A 24,979-nucleotide genomic window follows, 5' to 3' on the forward strand; every position below is an offset into this window, starting at 1 on the left:
ACATTCAACCCTAGTGTTGCTCATGAGTTAACCCCCAAAAGCATGAGTAGTTTTTTCTTTTTCTTTTTTTCATTTCTTTTCTCTTGGTGTCGGGTTAGCTTGTTTGAACCAATGTTTGAAAAGTCAGACTGGGGCTCCGGCTCGCTAAGGTCTTGTGCTTTGGTACCTTTAGTATAACTCGGGTGGGTTTGAGTGCAGCTAGGGAAATTTTATAAAAATTGGAAAATTATGAAAATACAAGAAACTCGGGTGATAATGGCGTTTTACAAATTGTGAAAATACAAGAGACTTGGGTGATTGTCGGGTTTTACAACTTGCATTTGCCTAGCTCTCGATCCGGTCCGACACAAGCATCTGAAGGGGAATTTTTCCAAAATCAGCTCTAAGAAATTTTCGACACCAGTGTCCTTCATGTGCTTGGGTATTGGATCTCTTACCAAATCCCTTCTGTAACATTGTATTAGTAAAATATTTATGGGAAAAGAAGTCAGATAGGAAAATAATTCTCTCTAGGTTCTACAAAAGCTGAAGCAAAACTATACATACTGTCAAACAACATTAGTCACTTGCATCAAAGCTAATTTGTTCTCCAATTGATAATGTGGGGTTAAGGTATGCAAATTTTTCATAAAGAATGGTTAGGACTTAGGCTTTGACTTGCCAGGGACCCGAGCCCAAGTCCCTTTGGTCTTATTCAGGTGAGTTTGACTCGTTTGAGTCTGACATGGGAATTTTTATAAGAAAGATAAAAAGTTTATAAAAAAATAAGAGACTCAGGCAATCCCAGGGTTTTTCGGCTTTCGGCTTAGAATCACCTGAGTAGGATATCAATCCGATCCTACTCATGTGTCCAAGTGAGACTGATGACTTTTTATATACACGTTTGATTTAGTAACTGCTTTTTAATTTTTCAACACCAATGTCATGCTTTTTTTTTGTGGAGGTCTGATTGGTTGTGGTCTCAATGTCTGCAACACGTCCTGATTGCTTGAAATCTCTACTCATGAATGAGCAACAAGTCTCCCTACCCCTCTCTTGTATTAACAGAACTGAGGCCCTCAAAAAGAAAAGAACATATGTATGCATGAAGGATACTCATGTCCATGGTGTTTTGCAGTTGTTCGAGACACGAAGGATTCACATCCTGCACTTTAGGAACATAAACACTTCTTAAACTTTATTCGTGAAATGTCACAATTAAAGTACTAAGTGTTACTTAAACTCCTATCTCCCTTTCTTCATAATGGTTTTCAAATGTGTTATGTCCGAAAGACTAGTTTTGAGATTTTTATTTTGGCAGTCGTATCAAATGCTAACATGCACATCCGTGTCTATGCAACCCAAGGACACAATTATATAGTTGAGGCAAAACACACTGAGTGAAATGATCATATAACCAGATAAAGTTCACAGTTCTACCTGATTTTGTGAGTACCTCCCAAGTGTGAGATTCTCAATTCTATGAGTGTCATTAGGCCTACCACAAAATGTGTATGCTTTGACATGCTTTCAGTGTGATTGGCTCTCCCATGTGGGAAACTTTTACGTGACATGGATTGAGTGTGTCACTGTGGGAAACTTATACATAAATGGTTTGCTTAAACTTACTCTTTATTTGAACCTGCACATTTCAAACTTAGAGTTCAAGATGCATTTCAACTTGCATTATTGGAAGGGTTATTCCAAACAGTTCCTCATTATAGTTTAGAACATTGGAGGGGATTGAAGGTACCAATTGTAGCTATTTGAATTGTTTTCTATAACATAAATTCTATCATTATAAGTACATGTTTTGTAGTTTAGTTTCTCCTAGCAAAAAATAAAAATATTTTTATTCTATAGAAGGGTTTTAATTAGTACCTTAGATCCATCAAAACAAATTGGTTAAGCAAAATCATGGGTTTTAATTAGTAACTTAGATCCATCAAAACAAATTGGTTTAGCAAAATCATTGGTTAAGCAAAATCGTAGTGTTGAATGGGTAATTTGAGGGGCAATTAAGTTCCATTATGCTATTACAAAATTTTTAGATGGAATACTTCTTTACTTTATCAATACATACATCACAAATTGACTCTTTATTCTTTATAACTTTTGTTTCTTGTTCAGTTCATCTAAACTATTTAAAATTTTATTGGTCCATCAATATTGACTCTTTATAATTTTTATTTCTTGTTCAGTCCATCCAAACTATTGTAAATTTTATTCTTTTATTGGTCCAACAATTCATTATTGAGGCCAATGTTATTCTTGACTAATTGTGGAGGAATTATTCAATCACTATTAAGGCCTTACTTTTTATTGTTAAGCGATGTATTTCCCAGATGTGGCTTATAATTTTTATTTTTATTTTTGTTTATTTTTCAAATAGAAAATAAATATGCCCCATTTTTAGATGTTACGTTGATTTTGCTAATAGAAAATAAAATATTGCTTTATTGGGTATTTTATTTTGTTGATTATTGAGATAGATGATGATTTATGTAATCATTTATAGGTTTTGAGAAATAGGTGATAGTGGGTGAGTGATTGAAATTTTGACAGTAAATATTTTCCTTGTTATTATATGTTCTTTATTGAAATGGGCTAAGTATATTTCATAGTGTATATTTATCTAAAAAATAGATTGGTTAAAGACAAAAAGGTAAAAAAACGAGGAGTGTTTACAGAATTTCACCCTAATTGGAATTAAATTTTGGCCATTTAGGGTACTCCAAAAACTTGACCTTGACGCAGTTCTTATTGACATATTTTGTCTCACAGCTAATTTCAATAGCAACTCTCGTGTTTAAAAAATTTCATTGATCCCAACTCTCCAATTGCATTCTTTCACTTTCTCCGTGTTTTCTAGTTTATTTTTTTTCGTTTTTTTATATTTTATTCTCTCCCTTTCCCATTTTTGCAACTATTGCTGATATTTTATATTATAGGAAATGAATTTCTAAAAATTCAGGCTCTATTAGACTGAAATTCACATCTCAAAGGGCTCCGGTTTTTTACTGGCAGGCATTAAAGCCAAATATTTTTTTGGAACGTTGAATTTTTTTGAGAATATTCACTTGCAACAATTTATACCAACAGCACTACCATAAAAATGTTAGGGCATATGTTATTTGAAAATTGTCCGGTAAGAGGTACCACTGCAACTATAAAATACAGTACGAGGATACACAAAGCAGAAAAGTCCCATATCATCTTGAATTTATCACTTATATCATACTGTTCCTGATTTGCAGTTTTATCACTTATCTAGATAGGATTGAACACCAATTGAGAGGGAGGAGGGGTGGCAATGGACCAAGACCCGGCCCGTAACCCAACAGGTTGAACCAATGGGTAAAAAAATTGGATCCGATGGATTGGGTCCGTTCTAAATCTTGGATCCCGAAGTCCAGGTCGTGTACTTCAACCTGAATATTGATATTTAAATAATATTTAGTAATTTATGAAAGGCTGGGTCGGCACGAAATCGCCCTGATGTTTAGAAGGAACTGGCGGTTCCGCACAATAAAACAATGATTCTCAATAGTAAAACGGCGATCCAAAACACTAATTCACTAATCCGAATAGGTTTTTGGCTTGTTCATTGTTTTTTCGCAGAGTGAAATGGTGATTCGAACCGTCGATTCACCGATCCGGACTAGTTTTTAGGATACCCGATCTAGGTCACCGATCTATTTTTTAAATCACTAATATTTAATATATGAATTTAAATAATATTTAAATAAATCTAACTATATATTTTTAATTATAATATTTAAATAATGCATGTGTATATTTAATGAATTTATGAAATATATTTAAATATATAAATATTTTGATTTTTTGATAAGATCCAAGTCTAGGTCCCCTATTATATTTTCAGGCCCAAGTCTGCATCTAGGTTCCAATATATTTTGGAACTAGACCCGACCCATATTTTGAGTCTGGGTCCTTGATATTCTGGAACCGGACCCGACCAAGTTAGAGAGAGATGGTGACATGGTAAAGGATATTCTAAGGAATGGTGGAAAAAATCCAATAGAATAGAAGTAGAAGGATATTCGGAGGAATGGTGGAAGAAACCCAATAGAATAGAAGCAAAAGGATAAGGAAATAGAGTATGAAAAAACGGCTTTCAGGTATGAGATAAAGAAAAAACATCACAACCATCCCTTACACCTTAAAGGGCAGAGAAAAAAAAAAAAAAAAAAAAACAGTTAATAGCTCCAACGGCTAAGCACTAACTTCTTAGGCCCCCTTAATTTTGGGATGGCCCCCTCAATTTTCGGATTCTATTTCAATTTTAAAAACTTCATTAATTAATTTTATTTACTTTTAAAAATGTTTGTTGCTTAAATAAATTGTTTAAATATGTTTTTGAGAAAACGTTTATAAACAATTCGGATTCCAACTACATTTTAAATAACGTATTAAAAAATTTCATTTTTTTTGAAGGAAAAGTGACTCAAGGCTTTATTTTTTTAAAGGAAAATAATCTAAATAAGTAAAGCCTCACCTTAAAACTCATCGAAAATTATAGTTTGGAATTAGAAAACTTCAAATTGATCATCTCGGCCTAGACCATTGTGGTTGTAAAAAAAAAAAAAGGAGTTCAAGCCCTAAAAATAGTGTATATAGTAAAATATTATTTAGATTTTTTTAACTTCAAATTTCAAAAAAAAATGGATTTTAGAGCCATCATGGAGATTTTCTTTGTCCAAAATATTTTTTGGACTATGATTCGAAGTGAGGCTTTACTGTGTGCTCATGAAGCCTAGGCCCTCTAGAAACTGCATCCTTTTCTAAATCCCTTGTATACTATTTCAATAAAATTTAATTTACTAATAAATAGTTTATTAATTAGCTTATGAATTATACATCCACATCTTATAAATATCATACATCACTTATACATTTTCTACACAGCCACTACTTTTCTATTCCTCTTCTAAAACCTTTCATGGCCGAAAACTATCTACTCTATCGGACCATCTTTAGTGAACCATACATCGATCGGACCACCTTTGGTGGACCATACAAAAGTAGAAGAAATTTCATTGCTTTTGATGATATTAACAAAGTAGAGGATGAGTCCTGGCTTAGGTTTGAGAAGGTTGAGGGGTTAGAGATCATATGGGTATTAGATGGGAAGGGTTAGAGATCAATGGTGGAGCCCATTATGTGATGGAGATTGCCTCATGAGCTCAAAATAAGATGATGGAGATGGCCTTTTCAGCACAAAAGTAATTATAATCTTTCATCTAGTTTTCTCTCTCTCATAAGGCATATGGTAAAGGTTTTTGGTATTTTTTGCTCGGATTATTTTGTTAGAGGTAGTTTTAGTTATTTTTTATTAATGTCAGGGATTTTTTAAAATTAATGAGAATACATTTTCGCCAATTAGTGCAGTGGTATTTATCTTTAGATTTGATTTTTCAATATAGGGTTAAATATATGTTAAGGGTAATTTGGTCATTTGAATAGAGGTATTCTGAATTATCCTTTAGGGTTTATTTGGCTAGAGTGGTCTTAAATGGAACCTAAATTACTTGTATAAGTATATCCAAAGTCTAAATTGAGGATTACACAAGCAAAAGATAGTTGAATAAAGTTACATACAAGGCTGAGGTTTCATGATAAAAAAATACAAGGTAGAATAAAATATTCAAATTGATGATATCGACTTCGGCGAATTATGTAGTTTAAAAATTGAGGATTTTAAACTTAAAAATTGATATTGTATGGACCATCTTTTTCTAAAGTATGTATAAATCCATGAAATCTATGATGTTTTTGGTATTTTAAATTAGGTTTATAAATAGATTCGAAGGCCCATCGTAGAGATCTTTGATGCCAAAACTATATTGTTTTTAGGTCTTTTTGAGGTAAATGATGTGTAAATTTATTTTTTAAATTAGATTTTATACTAAGAAAATAGTCTGAGCTTAATTGGTTAACGCTTGACGATTTGCAACACTACGTCCTAGGCTCAATTCCTACTAAGGGTAAAAAAACAAAAAAAAAAACTGGACAGAACATTATGTTAAATATATGGAAAAAAACGAAAAAAAACAAAAAAAAAGGACAGAACATTATGTTAAATATATGGAAAGGGTTAGGCTCAATTCCTAAAAATAAAAACTGGGCCGACCATTATGTTAAATATATGGAAAGGGTTAGGCTCAATTCCTACCAAGATAAAAAAAAAATTAAAACCTGGACACACCATTATATTAAATATATGGAGGAATGGTGACATGATCAATACATTTATGAAATTTGTCCTCAAAAAAATTCAATCTCACATAAAACTATCGTATTTGTCATATTCATATAATATCATATTCATTCAATGATTAATTATATTTGTCATATTCATATACTATCATATTCATTCAATGATTATAGGGGATTAAATTGTCTCGTCTCGTTCCAGTTTTGAATGCAGTCTTTTTTCTGCCATGGTTTTGAATGCAGTCTTTTTTCTGTCACACTTACAAAGTCAGTTCTTGTCTTTTCATTAATTTTTTCTTTTTTTAATGTGTTACAGGGTAGAAACGTAATTGGGTTTCATTCAATGATTATAGGGGCATATTTTGTTGGATTAAATTGTCTCGTTTCAATTTTGAATGCAGTCTTTTTTCTGTCACACTTTTTCATAAGTCACACGTTTTTGTTGAGAGAAGAATTAAAACTATGGATTTGAAATTTGTCCTCATACTTAATACAAAAAAATTCAATCTCACATAACTTTCCTTTCATTAATTTTCAATGATTATAGGGCATATTCCGTTGGGATTAAATTGTCTCGTTCCAGTTTTGAATGCAGTTTTTTTTCTGTCACACTTATTCATAAGTCACACTTACAAAGGCAGTTCTTGTTGGGAGAGGAATGGTGATATGATCTATACATTTATTTAAAACTATGGATTTGAAATTTGTCCTCATATTTAATACAAAAAAATAATTCAATCTCACATAACTGTCTTTTCATTATTATTTTTTTTGTGTTACAGGGGTAGAAGCGTAATTGGGTTTAATTCAATGATTATAGGGCGTATTCTGTTGGGACTAAATTGTCTCATTCCAGTTTTGAATGCAGTCTTTTTTCTGTCACACTTATTCATAAGTCACACTTACAAGGTCAATTCTTGTTTTGAATGCAGTAGTTAGTCTTTTGAATGCAGTCATTTTTCTGTCACACTTTTCCTAAGTCACACTTAGAAAGTCGGTTGTTATTTTCAATGCAGTAGTTAGTCTTCAACAAATGCAAGAAGGTAAGAATAAACAACCCCATATCAATGATTTTTTTTGATGAGTCTGATACGGTTAGAGTTCATGGTGTAAAGGTTAGAGTGTTGTTGATAGGTAAAGGTTAGAGTGTTGTTGATATCACTGATGGTATTTGTGGAAGGATCAAGTTCATTGGGTAAAGGTTGGAGCCACGTTGATAGTTTGTGGAAGGATCAAGATCAAATGAGGTTAGAGCATTCATGTGGAAGGATCAAGTGATGTTATTCTTGTGAAAGGATCCAGATCAAGTGATCTAATGCTGATGGTATTCATGTGGAAAGATCAAGTGATGTTATTCATGGGTCACGTGTCTTTGAATAATGAACAAAAATTAAAGATTTCAGCTCGCAACAAATCTAGGCCTAAAACCAAAAAGATATACAAACATTTATACTTGAGGAAAAATATTTCTCTAATAGATATAAATAATTGAATTTTGAGACCCATGATTTTTAGCCTTCTTACTCGGCTTAACATTTGGGAATCCATAGGCATTGGTCCAAATTTTATGGTAGAGAGTAGTGGCTTTTTGGAGAACAATGAGAACCCAAGAATTTGATTCAAAGGGAAAATTTTGGGAAAATTGTGATAATTAAAAAATATTTTTAGCATTGGTAAAAAAAAAATTTAAAGAAAAGGGAAAAAAAAGAGGGACCTATCATGAACTCGGTGGTGGTGGATGATGGATGCCATTGATGCCATTCTTTAAATGCATGGCTCCCATGCACACATGCAAGCGAAAGAGAAGCTTATAACATATATTGTCAAAAAAAAAAAAGAAAAAAAAAAGAAAAAGAAAAAGAAAAGAGATGCTTAGAGAGAGAAGTGAAGTTTATCACTTTTATCTTATTTTCTGATATGTATCACTTTATCCAGATATTAGATAGGAAGGACTAGATACTGATGGGAGACCATATGGGGGACTATGTGCAACGAGAGATACTAATGAATCTGAGCAGGGGTGGTAATGGACCTAGACCCGACCCAGAACCCGATGGGTAGACCTACCCCGGATTGGGTATGGGTCCAAATATTGCACCCGACGGGTTGGGTTTGGGTCCAAATCTTGAACCCCAAATGCTATTAGGTCTTGGTCTGGTTCACGTAGACCCGACCCGGACCTAATCCGAATAATATTTAACAGTAATTTAAAAAACATCAGGTTGACATGGAATTGCCAGATCCGACCCAGACATGTTCCAGTTTTGTGCATATATAGGAAAGTAGCTTCCGTATAGTAAAATGACGATTCTCTACAGTAAAACAACAATCTAGATCACTTTTTGGGGTGCTCGATCCAGTTCACCGATCAATTTTTTCAAATCATTGATATTTAATTAAATATAACTATATAATTTAATTATAACATTTAATTAAGGGTGCGGTGTATAGACCCACCACTCTAAACAATCAAAGTGAAGCACACCTTCAAATAGTATTGAGGAATATGGTTTCAGTACTGGAAATCATTGCGATAGCCTTAAAATATATTTTCATCTTTAGTTATAAAATTTAAAGCTTAAAAAAAAAATGTAGATCAAGCATATCTATGAAATCTTGAAAATTGATGATAAAAAAAATGAGTAACAAGATGTAATATTTTAAAAACTTAAAATTCATTTTTTTCTCATATCCATGCATCTTGATGTCGATAGGCACCGGTGGACGAGATGGTCACGTGATAACCGATATTCTAGTCACGGGTAGAAGGAACTCAATGAGAATAGCAGCAAAAGATAAAGAATTAGAAAGTAAGAAATAACGGCTTCCAGATAGGGAAAAAAAGCATTTCCGGTACACGTTAAAGGGCAGGCCAAAAAGGCGTTAATTACACCAACGGCCCCGCACTAACTTCCTAAGCCTCCTTAATTTTCGGTTTCTATTTTCATTTTAAAAACCTCATTAATTAATTTTATTTACTTGTAAAAAAGTTTGTAGCTTAAATACATTGTTTAAATGTGTTTTTTTTATGAAAACTCTTGCAAAGAATTCGGATTCTAATTACATTCTAAGAACCGTATTAAATAATTTTTTTTAAGGAATAGTTATGGGTTAATGACTTAAGGCTTTATTTTTCTAAAGGAAAATATTTTGATCGGGATGCAGCCCTGTCAAAATAAGTAAATTTTCATATTAAAGCTCATGAAAATGGTAGTCCTAGAGTTGAAAAACCTTTAGATCTATCATCTAAGCGTTGATCATTGTGGTTGTGAAAAAAATAGGATTTCAAGCCCAAAAAATAAAATCGTGTATATAGTAACATATTATTTAGACCGTTAATTGTCCTAAAAATAAGTATTCATGGATATGACAGATTTTGCAACATTTTTTTGAGCTTTAAAGTTCCTAATGGGTGATGGAAATGGATTTTAGAGCCATCATGGAGATTTTCAATATCCAAACACTTTCTCGATAGAGAGACTTTACCTTGTTTACGTAAAGCCTAGGCCCTCTAGAAACTACATCATTTTTTAAATCCCTTGTATGCTATTTCAATAGTTTTTAATGTACTAACAAATAGTTTATCATTAGCATATGAATTGATTTTTTAAGTTGCAAAATTGTTTCTCTACTCATTTCAATATAAATGGTTTTTGGGGTGATGTATGTTTGAGAAAAATCATAAAAGGAATCGAGAAAAGAAAATTTATGATTTTTCTTTTTTACTAAAAAAAACAAGTCAATTCTATAAGGATAAACATCTAAAATAAGAAAATAATGAATTTCTATGAAATAAAAATTTCTAAATTTTGGAAATCGGCTCATAAATTCTCTCCAAAAGAAATGCTATTTTAATGAAGATAAACATCTCTAACATATCGATTCTTCTATTATATCTATCTCTTCTCTCTCTTTATATTATATATACCCACCTCTGTCAAATTTATATATATATATATTTTTATTATTAAAAAACAAGACAAGTTTGTAAGGATAAAGATCTAAAAACAGAAAATAATGAATTTCTATGAAATTAAAATTTCTAAATTTTGGAAATCGGGTGATAATTCTTCTCCTCCCCCCCCCAAAAAAAAATGCTAATTCAATGAAGATAAACATCTCTAAATATCCGTTCTTCTATTATATCTATCTCTTCTCTCTCTTGATATTATATATTATATATATCTTCCCTCCTAAATCTACGCATCTTTTAAATATCACATCTCTCTTTATATTATATATATATATCCATCTCTCGACTCTCTAAATATATATCCATCTATTCCCTCCAGCATTCATATCTTTTTAATATCTAGCCCTATTTGATAAATATCTATGCCTCTTTAAATTTATATACATATCTTCCATCATGAATCCACATCTTTTCTAAATATCAAACTCTATATGATATATATACCCATCTCTTCTCTCTCAAAATCTACACATACGTAGTTTTCTATTCCTCTTCTAAAACTCTTCATCTCCTTCATCCCATTAAAAGCTAGTTCCACTGTTTTCTATCGTTCCAACAGCGATCCACTGTTTTCTATTTCTATCGTTCCACTGTTTTCTATCGCATTAAAGCTCGTTCTACTATTTTCTATCGTTCCACCATTTTCTATAGCGTTCCACTATTTTCTATAGTTCCACTATTTTCTAATGGCGATGAAGTTGCTGATCATTCTCTCCCTCCTTTTTACACTAGGCAGTGCCGATATCATCATCGATGTAACGGACTTCGGAACGAAAGCCGACGGAAAATCTGATGACAGCCATGCATTTGTAAAAGCATGGAATTCTGCTTGCAACTCCGAGGACTCAACTACCTTTCAAGTACCGGCCGGAAAATATCTACTCTATCCGACCACTTTTGGTGGACCATGCAAAAGTTCGAAAATAACTATAAATTTGAAAGGAGAGTTGATTGCTTCTCCTGATATTAACAAAGTAAAAGATGGGGCATGGATTAGGTTTGAGAAGGTTGAAGGGTTAGAGATCAATGGTGGGGTATTGGATGGGAAGGGAGCTCTCTATTGGGTCTGCAAGGAAGATGATGGAGATTGCCCTATAGGTGCAAAAGTAAGTATCGTCTTTTATCTATCATCTAGCTTAGATTGCTTGCTCTCTCTCCTTTCATCTCTATCATCTAGCTTAGATTGCTTGCTCTCTCTCCTTTCATCTATTCTATTATCTAGCTTAGCTTGCCTGCTCTCTTTGGTAAGGGTATTTTTGGTTATTTGTAAGGCATGGTAAAGGTATTTTGGTAAATTTTTATTCGGGCAGGGTCAATGGTAAGGCGTGATAGGGGTATTTTGGTTATTTTTTACTCGAGCTGTTTAGCTATGGGTAGTATTAGTATTTTGGCGTAGTAACTCGACCTGTTTTGCTATGGGTAGTATTAGTATTTTTGCATGGTTGGGTATTTTGGTCATTTTTTACTCGGGCTGTTTTGCTATGGGTAGTATATTAGTATTTTGGCATTTACTCGGGCTGTTTTGCTATGGGTAGTATAAGTATTTTGCCATCTACTCGGCTGTTTTGCTAGGGGTAGGATTAGTATTTTGGCGTGCTGGGGGTATTTTGGTAGTATTAGTATTTTGGCATGGTATGGGCATTTTGGTTATTTTTTACTCGGGCTGCTTTGCTACAGGTAGTATTAGTATTTTGGCGTGGTAGGGGTATTTTGGTCATTTTTTACTCAGGCTGTTTTGCTATGGGTAATATTAGTATTTTGGCGTGGTAGGGGTATTTTGATTATTTTTTATTCGAGCTGTTTTGGTATGGGTAGTTTTAGTATTTTTTATGGAAAATTGTTTAATGCGGGTTGGATCGATTGTTTTGCTATGGGTAGTTTTAGTATTTTTTTATGGAAACTTGTTTCATGTGGGTTGGATCGATCGAATGACTTCATATGCGGTCCAAAAAGTTAAAGATGGGATGCAAGTAGGTGTTCCATCTAAATAAAGCATCCATCAAGTAGGTATTCCATCTAAAAACAACAGAAACTAACTGTCCAAATGTTTTCTTACTAGAATTACTATTTCTAAATTTTAAAATTTACTTCTTTTTTCATATTCATGATCTCTATGTTAGACTACATGTCCTCAAAATTAATTCCAAAAATCCATCTCAAAAATGGATTTATTAATAGGCCCGCATTTCTACATATGCGAACTTAGCAGCATAGAAACCAGGCTATGTGTTTATTGAGGTCAGGTATTTAAAAAAAATTAATCAGAATATAAGTGCAGTTTGGTCAATTTGTGTAGTGATATTGAATTTTTGAAAAATCAACTTTTGATTTGATTTGTATAGCCTTATATACAAGGTTGAGGCTTCATGATAAAAAATAAAATTATAGGAGCAAGAAAATATTCAAATTGATGATCTCGACTTCGAGAATTCTTTACTTTAAAAATTGAGGATTTAAAACCTAAAAAATGATATATCTTCTAATACATTATGTGGACCATCTTTTTTCAAAGTATGTATAAATCCATGAAATCTATTATGTTTTTAGAGTTTAAAATTAGGGTTGACAATAGATTCAAAGGTCATCATAGGGATTTTCGATGCCAAAACTACTTTTTTTTTTTTGAAGTAAATGATGGGTAGATTTACTTTCTAAACTAGACCTTACGTACGAGGAAAGGGGCTGAGGCTTCATGATAAAAAGTAATTATAGGAGCAAGAAAATATTTGAATTGATGATCTCAACTTCGAGAATTATGTACTTTAAAACTTGACGATTTAAAACCTAAAAGATGATATATCTTGTTATATGAACCATCTTTTTTCAAAGTATGTATAAATCCATGAAATCTATGATGTTTTTAGAGTTTAAAATTAAGATTGGAAATAGATCCCAAAGGTTATAATAGGGATTTTCGATGCCAAAGCTACCTTTTTCTTTTTTGAGGTAAATGATGTGCAAATTTACTTTCTAAACTAGACCTTATGTACGAGGAAAGGTGCTGGGTCGTGGTGGTAGGAGCCGCATACCTCAAAAAAGCTAACTCCCTAATCAATCTAAAAAATGGGTGGAGGTAGCACCCGCATACCTCATAAAAGCTAACGCCCTAACCAATTTGAAAAAATAGAAAGCTAACTCCCTAATCAATCTGTCATCCCCACCGAATTACCCAAAAAGAAAAAAAAGAAAAAAACATTAGACCTTATGTTAATCACATCCATTGTGTATACATACATGGATAGGTAAATAACAGAGGGAGAGGAATAGTGATATGAACTATACATTTATTTAAAATTATAGATTTGAAATTTGTCCGCATACTTAATACATCAAAATTCAATCTTAAATAATTTCCTTGTCATTATTTTATTTGTGTTCAAGGGTTTTTTTCACTGACAACAGGGGAAATTCTCTTGAGATTCAACTGGGTCTCATTCCATTTTCTATGTATATTAGGATTTAGGGATAGAATTTGGAGCATGCTTCTTGGAACAAAATGAATTTGATGGATTCCAAATTCAAACTTTGTTCAGTAATTTCAAAATATATGTTTTTATGAAAATTTTTTTTTATTAATATTAGATCACTTATGTCACATCATTTCTCCTCCAATTATCCTTTGGGATTGATGGGCTGATTTTTTTGAGCTAATTTTCTTGAAAATTTTTGAGAGGAGTCGAAAATTATTGAGGGGACTCACCTGATTTCCCTCTGGAGTACTTAGGGTCCTAATCTGGGTGGATTAGGGTAATTCTAGAGTCAACTGCCACATTTCTCATAATTGATCCACAAAATGATAAACCGAAACGGCAAACTTCTAAGTACATCACCTAAAACTCAAAGTTGGCTAAGTACATCACCTAAAACTCAAAGTTGGCTAAGTACATCACCTAAAACTCAAAGTTGGCTATTTTTTCCCTTGTGCTTGCTACTTTGAAAAGTCACACTTACAAAGTCTGTTCTTGTTTTCAATGCAGTCTCTACTCTTCAACAAATGCAAGAATGTAACAATAAACAACCTCACATCAATGAACAGCAAAAAGTTTCACATCGTTTTCAATGACTCTAAGGGGATCAAAGTTCATGGCATAAAGATTAGAGCCCCTGGTGACAGCCCTAATACCGATGGTATTCATGTTGAAGGATCAAGTGATGTTCTCATAACAGATCCAAGCATACAAACTGGAGATGATTGTATTTCAATTGGACCTGGAACACATAATCTGCATGTTGAGCGAGTGACTTGTGGGCCTGGACATGGCATTAGGTAAGAATCTATCATAGTTTGAGTTTTGATTAGGGTTTGGCTTTTTGTTGATTGGTTAGGCTCATTACACAAAAAATCTTATAATAGGGTTTGGGTTCTTTGTTGAGTGGTTAGGCTCATTACATAAAAAATCGCAGGTTTGACTGATCACTAGTATAATCGGATTGGGAGTGAGGCGATTCTAGGCCTAAGAAACGAGAATCGCCCAATTTTCCTAATATTTTCATAGTTTTTAGACTTTTCATATTGAAATTGCCTAGCTTGAGTGTCAGACCAGTCGTGCTACGGTTTGGACCCATAGAGTTTGGACCCATAGAGAGATCAAGCCTAAACCCGAGTTTTTAAACATTGTTTTTGAGTGGTAGACCAGTCTTGACCCATAGAGAGATCAAGCCCAAACCCGAGCTTTTAAACATTGAATGTGCTTGAGGGCTTCATATATGGTCATGAGCTTGTGTACTAGACATCTAAAGTTTTATTAACTTCCAAGCTCCTAGTATATACCGTTTTATGATGTTCATTAGAACATGTGGTTTCTAATCAGCCATCACACACACTTATCTTGAATATTTATGAAATCTAATCCTCTCCTTTTGACGAATAATAACATAGAAACGAAAGGCTACCAAATCTAACAAGAGCTAGATTTTCATTGCTTTGAACATAGTTCAACGTATATCATGTGCCAAAGCTTCAGTGCATTTCATAATAAGTAAATAAATAAATAAAGTTTTTATAATATGTAAATAAAGATATTATAATACATTAAGGTGTTTTTTTTTTGTGCAAAAATGTTACAATCATCCTTAGCTGTCAGATATACAATTGAGTGGCTGGGGTGAGTCGTAGAAGTTTTTCCTTTTGACTTAAGTGCAATTAATGATATAAATGAAATACTTACAGTTCCCAAAATTCAATTCACTGCTAGGGTGGCTATAGCCTTTTTGTACCAAAGGCAAACACTCATATTGAGTACTCTCTCATAAATAAGTATGCATACATATTTGCATCTTTTTGAGCAAATTTTTGGGTTTTTGCATGATGTATACATAAATGTTGTTATTATGTCCATGTATTGTTTTCAAAATATTATGCATATATACATGTATTTTAATGTGTTTTTGCACTATAAAACACAAATATATGTTTTTGTTCATCTTAAAATGTAAATATTTGGAAAATTGCAGCATTGGGAGCCTTGGACATCACTTGGATGAGGCTGGTGTACAGGATGTGACAGTGAAAAATGTAGTGTTTGATGGGACAACAAATGGGTTGAGGATAAAGACGTTTGCGCGAAAGAGTAATGGCTTTGTGAAAAATATAGTATATGATGGGGTGGTCATGAATAATGTGGAGAACCCCATCATCATCGACCAGAAATACTGTCCACACGAACATTGTCCACATCAGGTATGACATTGTCCCCATCAGGTATGATATATATTTTAAAAGTATAGTTTGCAATAGGACCGAACTCAAGGTCTAGGATTGACCTAGAGTTGGATTAGATGTGTGTGTGCATGCGTGTTTGTGTATGTATACAGGTTCTAGAGTATGTATGCAGGTTCTAGACTTGGATTAGGGTTAGGTTGACTGACCTGACAAATTGATTCGAATTGGTACAACCTTTTTAGAAAACCTATTTTTATCTCACCAAAAAAAACCCCAAATCCCAATTCTCAATTTAAAAAAAAACCTTTGAGCCCATAAGCCCAGTGTTTGCAAACTCAACCGGATCTAGTTTTGGCCGGTTTTGGTGATCTGATATGATATTTTTAAAAAATTATATAAAATCTCAAAAAAAATAAGAGATTTGATTGTAATGTGTTATTGAATGTTTTATTTATTTATTTATCATTTTGGCAAAGACCGGAAAACGTTTTGACCATAAGTACTTATTTTTACATTTTCCCTCTTTTTTAAAAATTTCAAAAATACCCTAGACACAAATCGATTTTTTTTAAATTTTTTTTTTCAATAATTTTCAACTTCATTTGGATTGTGTTTTGTTTAATCATGCTTTATATATATTTTTTATATCTTTTTTAGATTTTTTTGCATTTCTTTATTTTTAATATTTTTTGCCCACCGGCTGGTTCACCACTTACTTGAAACCAGCCTTTCCGAGGCCGGTTCAATTTTTGAACACTGCCTAAACCCGACAAAACACCCTAAATGGAAATCCTAATCGCTACTATAAATCTGAGTTTGAGACAATAGCTCAACCTAAATGTGCTTCGCTCAACCTAAATGTGCTTAGCTCAACGTAAATGTGCTTATTGCTGTACTTTTAGGTCATAATAGTATTTTATAGTATTTTATTTTTATTTTTATTTTAAAAGAAAAACTCTAAAATCTAGTTTACTAAATAAAACCCTAAATCTTAAACCCAAACACTAAACGAAATTTGTTACCATTGTGCAGAAATCCAGCATAAAGATAAGTGATGTGACGTACAAAAACGTTATGGGAACTTCTGCAACTGAGGTGGCCATCAACTTTGCTTGCAGTGCATGCAAGAACATTGAATTGCAAGATGTATATCTTACTTACAAACAAGGCGAGGCTCAGGCCTCTTGCACACATGCTAATGGGAAAACAACTGGTTATGTCATACCACCTAGTTGTTTATAGATTTTTATTTTTTAGAGGCTTAGTTTAAAAATATTATTAGATTGTTTTTTTTTTTTATGGATAATTAAGTGTAGATTTTTATTTCTTGGAGGCCTAGTTTAAAAATATTATTAGATTGTTTTTTTTTATGGATAATTAAGTGGTGAAGACAGGCCCTACTTATGTTTTTCAAACCTTTTGAAGGTGTTAGTAGGGTAGCGTATGCGGGAATGACGTGGCTACTTGGGAAATATTATTAGATTGTTTTTTTTATGGATAATTAAGTGGCGAAGACAGGCCCTACCCATGTTTTTCAAATAGTTTAATAATTAACCTTTTGAATGTGTTAGTAGGGTAGCATACGTGGGAATGACATGGCTGCTTGGGTGTGGGGGTGCTACCACCATAACCCGAGCCGATTATTTTTTTTATGGACATGGCGAAAATATTAAATGAGAAATAGCTCATACCTTTTCTATTATTTTATATTAATGGTTCATTTGTATGTGTGTATGTGTGTGTGTTTTTTTGACAAAGAGGTTCATTAATGTTATTGTTTTACAATAACAAAGAGGTTCATTTATGTTAATGGATGACATGTGAAACACCTCTAAATCTTGAAAAGGGCTGTTCTTAATGATAGGATTTGATTAAATTTATAAGTTGTGTGTGTGGTTTTGTTTTGACAAAAAGTTCCACTTATGGTTTTTGTTTTTTTCTCTTTTTTTTTTTTTTTTACAATAACAAAGAGGTTCATTTATATTAATAGATGACATGTGTAACACCACTAAAATCTTGGAAAGGGTTGTTCTTAATGATAGGATTTAACTCTTTACCTTTTGTAGAAGAAGGTGATGGAATCTTGAATTTAGACCAAGTATTCAAATCCTCTCATATACTTTAAATATCACTCTTATCTAAGGGCATGATTATAAAAATAGGAAGATTAAATTTTACTCAATTATAAAGTGAATAAGCCAAAAGTGTATTTATTTTGATATAAATTGAAACACAATAAATAAGACTATTTGAAAATTATAGTAAACCTTAAAATTTTGGGAGTATGCTCCCTTTTAATTTTCATCCTCTCTCATCTCAACTCTCTTATCCCATATTTAATACCTTATTTTTTCTCATTTCTATCCCTTTATGTCATGTGGTTATCTTATCCATGTCTAACATATCTTTTTCTAAACCTCAATACTTATTGTGTCTCATCTTTAACACCCCAAATCATATATCTAAATCCAATTTATTTTCTCAGCAATCCTAAAACCCTAATCTGTATATCTTTGACATCCCAAATCATATATCTAAATCCAATCTATTTCCTCAGCAATCTCCTAAAATAAATTCAAATGTACTCTATTAAACTCGCACTAGCGAAAAATATAAAAAACTATTTTCAATAAAATAAAATGACCAAAATACCTCTGAAAGATTCAAGCGGTATTTTGGTCATTATATTTTATCAAAAAATTATTTTTGATATTTTTTATAGGTGCGTCCCTCCCTATGGGAATATTTTGAGACTAAAAAAAAAACCAAAAATAAAATATTTTGAAACGTCGGATCTAAGATCAAACGGTGAGTAGCTCTCTTGATCAAAATTGGACGGCTGGATGGTTGGGGGAGGATAGAACTTCTATGCTGTAGGGGAAGCATAGAAACCTTTTTCGGAAAAGATTTTTTCCCCTACAACATAAATGATACATACTTCCCTTTATCCAACCGTCTAATTTAGATCTAGTGAGCCACTAACCATTTAATCTAGATCAAGAGCATTTTATTTTAAATTTTTTTTGCTAACTATATGAACATGAACATTTGTATGCCCCATCATCTCAATGGGGTATACCTAAATGAAATATTAGGGTCCACCTAAATAAATTATTAAAAAAATATTTTTGATAAAATACAACGATCAAATACGTTTGAAAATTTCAGGGGCATTTTAAACATTTTATTTTATTGAGAGTAAATTTTTTTTTTCATGTTTTTATAGGTGAGTTCTATAGCGGATAGGACACCCAAATTTTGGTGTCAAAATTTATTGTATAAAAAATATTAAAAATAAAAAAGTATAGAGGGTGATATTATGATTGCGACTATCCAAGCTGTCCATTCTAAATGGACTGTTGGATAGGGGGAAGTATAGAAGTTTTATACTGGTGGGGAAGCATAAAGAGCTTGCCCTATTCTCGATGACAATATAGTTCTAGTCTAATTAAAATCTCTCACCCAATAAGATTCTACTCTAATGGCAATAAACACAATGAGATTGTCTACAAAGAGACCATTTACTTTTTGTATAAGGAGCTCACAACTATTCCCACTCATTAGATGTCAAATTGGATGACTTGGGATGAGTAACGAAGTCCGATAGTTATTTTTGTGAAACTTTGTGTTTAATCAATGATACTCTTACAACCACCCATTTTGAATCTATATTCTGCCTAACAATATGGTTATACTCTAATTGAAATCTCTTACCCAATAAAATTCTACTCTAGTTAATGGCTACAAACGCAATAGACCCCCCCAAAACTTCACAATAAACACTGCAATTTTATGAAGCCCTTTTTACTTAAAAGTAATGTCGAAATATTTAATTTTTGGTTCAATTTAGATGACTCGATCTAAGCATTTAGGAACTCATATCCCACTTTATTTTTTGAAAATAGTAAAGAGCACAAGTTTGAGTCTGCATAAAAAGCAAAGTTAGGATTGTCTCCAGCTCACCCCTCCCGAGACCTTGCATAGGCAGGACCAAGACCACATTACGGCTTTTTTTAATCATCAGAGTAGTTCAAAAGTGTTTTACTCTTACCTCACGTTTGTACACATGCACTTGCTTTGTATTTTCTCTCCCTACATTAACAATAGAGTGCAACACAAGTCTCTCTCTCCGCCCTTTGTATTTTCTCTCTCTACATTAACAATAGGTTGCAACACAAGTCTCTCTCTCTCCCCTTCTCACTAGAATGCAACATACCTCATGTGTTTAAACATGCACTTGCTTTGTTTCTTCTCTTTCTCTACATTAGGAATAGAGTGAAACACAAGGCTCTCTCTCTCTTAATGGAGTGCAACATACCTCGTGTGTATACATGCATTACTCTCTATCTTTTCTCTCTCTACATTAGCAATGCATTACTTTCTATTTTCTCTCTCTCTACATTAGTAATAGAGTGCAATATAAATCTCTCTCTCTCGTAATAGAGTGCAACACAAGGTTTTATGCACATAAACCCCTGTCTTGACATGCAAGTGCCTTGATCCTTTTTATGGCAAGTTTTTGGGGGAAAGCCGTAAAAGATAGTTGTGAGCTTACTTTGGACAATGGAGCAGGACAAATTTAAAAGTAGAGCCCAGTATTCTTGCGGATCACATTCTTAACTTGCTTCCTCAAACAAAAGAGCTACGCAAGACAATTTTTTCCATATGAGATAATAGGTTTGCTTTCGATTCATGGGATGGGCATTTTTAAAAAGGGAAAAAGTTTATATAGAGCCAAGGATCTAAACAATCAAATTTGAACCTACCTCAAAAAGTTCACTAAAAGATGTTGTTTTGATGCCCAAATATCTTCAAATTGATCATCTTGACATCGAGATGCATGGACATGAGAAAATAATGGATTTCAAATTTTGAAAATAGTGTATTTTATAACGCATTTTTAGACCGTCAATTTTCAAGATTTTCAAATTTTCATAGATATATCGATCTACACTACCTTGAAGCTTTGAAATTTATAAATAAATATGACAATATATTTTAAGGCTATCACAAAGATTTCCAATAGTGAAACCACATATCTCGACACTATTTGAAGGTAGGCTCTAATTTGATTCTTTAGAGCCTAGGCTCTATACAAACCGCACCCTTTTAAAAATACTTAGATCTAATTGTTCAGTTTAAAACTAACATTTTAATTTCATAATGCTATTTTCTATTTAATTTCATAATACTTCTTTTCAAGGCAAATATAGAGTACATGTGAATGATTTTTTTTTTATTTACAAGGTTAAGGCAGGTTAGATTCTCAAAAATTTGATGTCCCTAAGGGTACTCTCACATTGGGTTTACCTAAGGGCGTGACTGGACAGCTTGCTCCCGAGGGAGCAAACAAACTTTTGGCAAAAAGTGAGATATAATATCATTAACCATGGAATGAGGAATGCAATTATCTATATAATATATGGGAAAAGTTTGTACAAGGGCGAAGCACTAAACAATCAAATTAAGGTGTAAGATGTTGTTTTAATGCTAAAAAATCCTCAAATCGATCATCTCGACCTCAATATGTATGGACATGAGAAAAAATAGATTTCAAATCTTGGAAATAATACATCTTGTAATACATTTTTGTACCATCAATTTTCAAGATTTTTCAAATGTTCATGGATATGCTCAATATATACTATCTTTTTAAGCTTTAAATTAGGTAATTAAAAATGAAACTTAATTTTCAAGTCATCACAAAGATTTCCTGTTTTTTTTTAAAATATATACTTTTCTTTAATGATTTAGTAATTTATAGGAATGATAATTATCTTATCTATTAATGTACTTGTATTGAATATCAAAATGAAATAATAATAATTAAAGGTTGGGAAGGAATATGAAGCGTCTTAAAGTATTGTGCTTGCCGTACAGATCCGGCCGGCTTGACTTCCTTGGTAAAATGGTTTGTGGCTTGGCTGGTTTTGTATTTTTTTTAGTTTTCGAGTGCTTATTAAGGGTGTGGTTTGTATAGAGCCTAGATTCTAAACAATCAAATTAGAGCCTACTTTCAAATAGTGCAGAGAAATATGGTTTCGATAATTGAAAATCTTTGTGATAGACGTAAAAGATATTATCATTTTTATTTTTAAAGTTTAAAGCTTCAAAAGTAGCATCTATAAAAACTTGAAAATTTTGAAAATTAACTATCTAAAAATGCATTATAAAATACACTATTTCCAAAACTTAAAATCTATTTTTTTCTCATGTCCATACATCTTGACATCGAGATGATCAATTTGAAGATATTTGAGCATCAAAACAACCTCTTCTAGTGAAAGTTTTTAGTACGCTCTAATTTGATTGTTTAGAACCTCGGCTCTATATAAACTTTTCCATGTTAATTAAATATTTTCCCTGTTGATATAAGGGTGATGCTCTAAAGTCTAAACAATTAAATTAAGGCAAACATAAAAAATTCACAAAAAGTTATTAAAGTCTAAACAATTAAATTAAGGCAAACATAAAAAATTCACAAAAAGTTATTTTTCCCATGCTGAAAAACCTTCAATTCGATCATCTTGAGATCAAGATTTATGGACATGAGAAAAATAGATTTCAAATCTTATAAATAGTGCACTTGCAATATATTATCTAGATAGTCAATTTTCAAGTTTTTAAGCATTAATAGATCTCCTCTATCTATACTATTTTTCAATATCTAAAGTTTAAAATTAGAGATAAAAATAAATTTTCAGGTCATCATAAAGGCTATTGATACTGAACCAACTTATTTCGTCACCATTTGAAGGCACGTCTTACTTTGATTGTTTAAGGTCTCTGCCTTATCCAAGGGCATGGGATGCATAAGGTTGTAAGTCAAAATAAGGCACACTATTTTTTACCACATTGAGGCCATAAAGAACAGTCCAGAAGACCACATTGAGAGAGAAAAAGAGAGATTAGAGAGAATAAATTTTTTATAAATATATTTTACATGCATATATAATGAATAATAGTTGAGAGAGCTAACAACATAAGAGAGTGATCATCAAAGGAGAGAGACTACGTTGAGAGAGAGAGAGTGAAATAGAATAAATGAGAGGAGAGAGAGTTTGTGAAGAGAGAATAAAATCCCCATAGAGATGACCCGCTTCTTGATCATCTTCTATTACCAACTTGAACAAATTTTTTGTATTTTCTATTTTGTCCACTTAATTTTCTAAGAACAAATTTTCTATTTTGTCCACTTATTTTGTCCACTTAATTTTCTATTTTGTCCACTTAATTTTCTATTTTGTCCACTTAAAACCATGTCTTATCTGGCTTCTCACTTAATTTTCTAAGAACAAATGAAGTAAGACGTTAGATCTACTAGAATTCATAATACTCAGCATTTTCACGTGCAGATGTAAGTTGACCATGTCTTATTTGACGCATTAAAATTTAAAACCATGCCTTATCTGGCTTCTCACTTATTAGGCTGGTGAAAATAAAGTTATTTTTCAAAGATTCTGGTTTGATTGAATTTGACCCCCGATAATTCAAATAAATCGAGTTCTGGAAACTTGAGGCATGACAATATTATGTTACAACTCGAGGCAAAAAATATGAACATGTATAGGGAGAATAATATAACTTGGTACAATTCCATATAATCAACTATGGATCTTTATGAAAAGTGCCTAAGCCTAATTGGTTAGCACTTGATGATTTGTAACTTGATGATTTGTAATCCTATATCCTAGGATCAATTCCTACCCAGGATAGGGCCCTCTCCCCACTGTTTTTCTCAAAAACAAAGTCTTTTTCAAAAAAAAAAAAAAAATATAGATCCTTGCATGAAAGAATTCATTCAAATTCAAATCAAAAAAAAAATATAGATCCTTGCATGAAAGAATTCATTCAAATTCAAATCAATTATGGATCTTGCTAACCCTTTAAGGTCAAAACTTTATGGATCTTGCTAATACTTTTAGGTCAAAACTTCATATCGCTACATAATAATAGCAATAATTCGTAACAAAAATAATGGAACAAAATAATTGACTGATCAACATAATAATAGCAATAATTCGCAACAAAAATAATGGAAACTTTATGGATCTTGCTAATACTTTTAGGTCAAAACTTCATATCGCTACATAATAATAGCAATAATTCGCAACAAAAATAATGGAACAAAATAATAGACTGATCAACATAATAATAGCAATAATTCGCAACAAAAATAATGGAACAAAATAATTGACTGATCAACATAATCATAGCAATAATTCGCAACAATAATAGAACAAAATAATTGACTGATTAACTTATCCATGGCAGAAATTCATGGCAGAAATTTTAAAAAAGTGCATAAGAAAATATGAGCACGATGAATAAATCATGGGAAAACTGAATAAAATATTCATGGAAAATCATGGGAAAACTGAATAAAATATTCATGGAAAAATCTTAAGATGTGAAGAATTTCGCAACAAAAATAGTGGAACAAAATAATTGACTGATCAACTTATCCATGGCAGAAATTTAAAAAAAAACAGAAATTTAAAAAAAACAGAAATTTTTAAAAAAGTGCATAAGAAAAAATTTAGCTCGATGAATAAATCATGGGAAAACCGAATAAAATATTCATGGAAAACTCTTAAGATGTGAAAAAGTACAGAAATAGCCAAGCAATCAAACAATAAACAGGTAATAACACTTAACTGAATTTGGAAGAAATGATCAATTCAGTTTATGTACAAGATACCCTGGTTTATTGACTGGAATTAGTGACATTAGACAGTGGTGTTTTGGAAGTTGCCAAATTACACTGTTGACCTCTCTCACTAATTCATGTCAAGGAGAGCTGAAACCAAACAAAAAACCCAGGAAAATGCAAAAATTGTCGAAGCCCACGAATTCAGAGAGCTGAAAAATAATCAGTGGCGTCAATACCCAATTGGGAAAATTATCTATAACACCGAAGTCGGCCGAGTGACATGTACACCTATATCCGTTGAAACCATTGATTTATCAACCTCATCGGCATCGGCATCGGCATCGGCATCGGCATCGCCATCGCCATCGCCATCGTCACCATTGGTTAAGCATGATGCTGTCACTCTTCATCCACCCGCTTCCCGAGATATAGATTTGATCGATGTAATTGAAAATCGACACGGAGACGGAAAATG

At 32.4% G+C, this 24,979-nt stretch overlaps 2 protein-coding genes across 3 annotated transcripts in view; both read left to right on the forward strand.

Annotated features, from left to right (window-relative positions):
* LOC18423086 (single-stranded DNA endonuclease family protein) overlaps nucleotides 1-24,610 on the forward strand; it is a 33,766-nt gene extending 9,156 nt beyond the window's left edge. Inside the window, exon 14 of the transcript XR_016059005.1 lies at nucleotides 24,537-24,610. The gene's annotated coding sequence lies outside the window, so the exon portion shown is untranslated. The remainder of the gene's footprint in view (nucleotides 1-24,536) is intronic.
* Nucleotides 1,611-17,268, forward strand: LOC18422926 (polygalacturonase). Of its 2 annotated transcripts, XM_088871538.1 has the most exons (6): nucleotides 1,611-1,728; nucleotides 3,237-3,336; nucleotides 10,922-11,295; nucleotides 14,167-14,456; nucleotides 15,644-15,869; nucleotides 16,884-17,268. In XM_088871538.1, the coding sequence occupies exons 2-6, from the start codon at nucleotides 3,333-3,335 to the stop codon at nucleotides 17,091-17,093; spliced, it is 1,104 nt and encodes a 367-aa protein (XP_088727664.1). In that variant the 5' UTR covers nucleotides 1,611-1,728; nucleotides 3,237-3,332; the 3' UTR covers nucleotides 17,094-17,268. The 2 variants fall into 2 exon arrangements, with proteins under 2 accessions (XP_088727664.1, XP_006827744.2); XM_006827681.4 differs by lacking the exons at nucleotides 1,611-1,728; nucleotides 3,237-3,336 and having other exon boundaries at nucleotides 10,657-11,295.
* Nucleotides 24,611-24,979: the final 369 nt, after the last annotated feature.

The sequence above is a fragment of the Amborella trichopoda genome, chromosome 7 (genome assembly GCF_054954075.1).
Source record: "Amborella trichopoda isolate Santa Cruz 75 chromosome 7, AtrichopodaSantaCruz75HAP2 v2.0, whole genome shotgun sequence".
Lineage (NCBI taxonomy): Eukaryota > Viridiplantae > Streptophyta > Magnoliopsida > Amborellales > Amborellaceae > Amborella > Amborella trichopoda.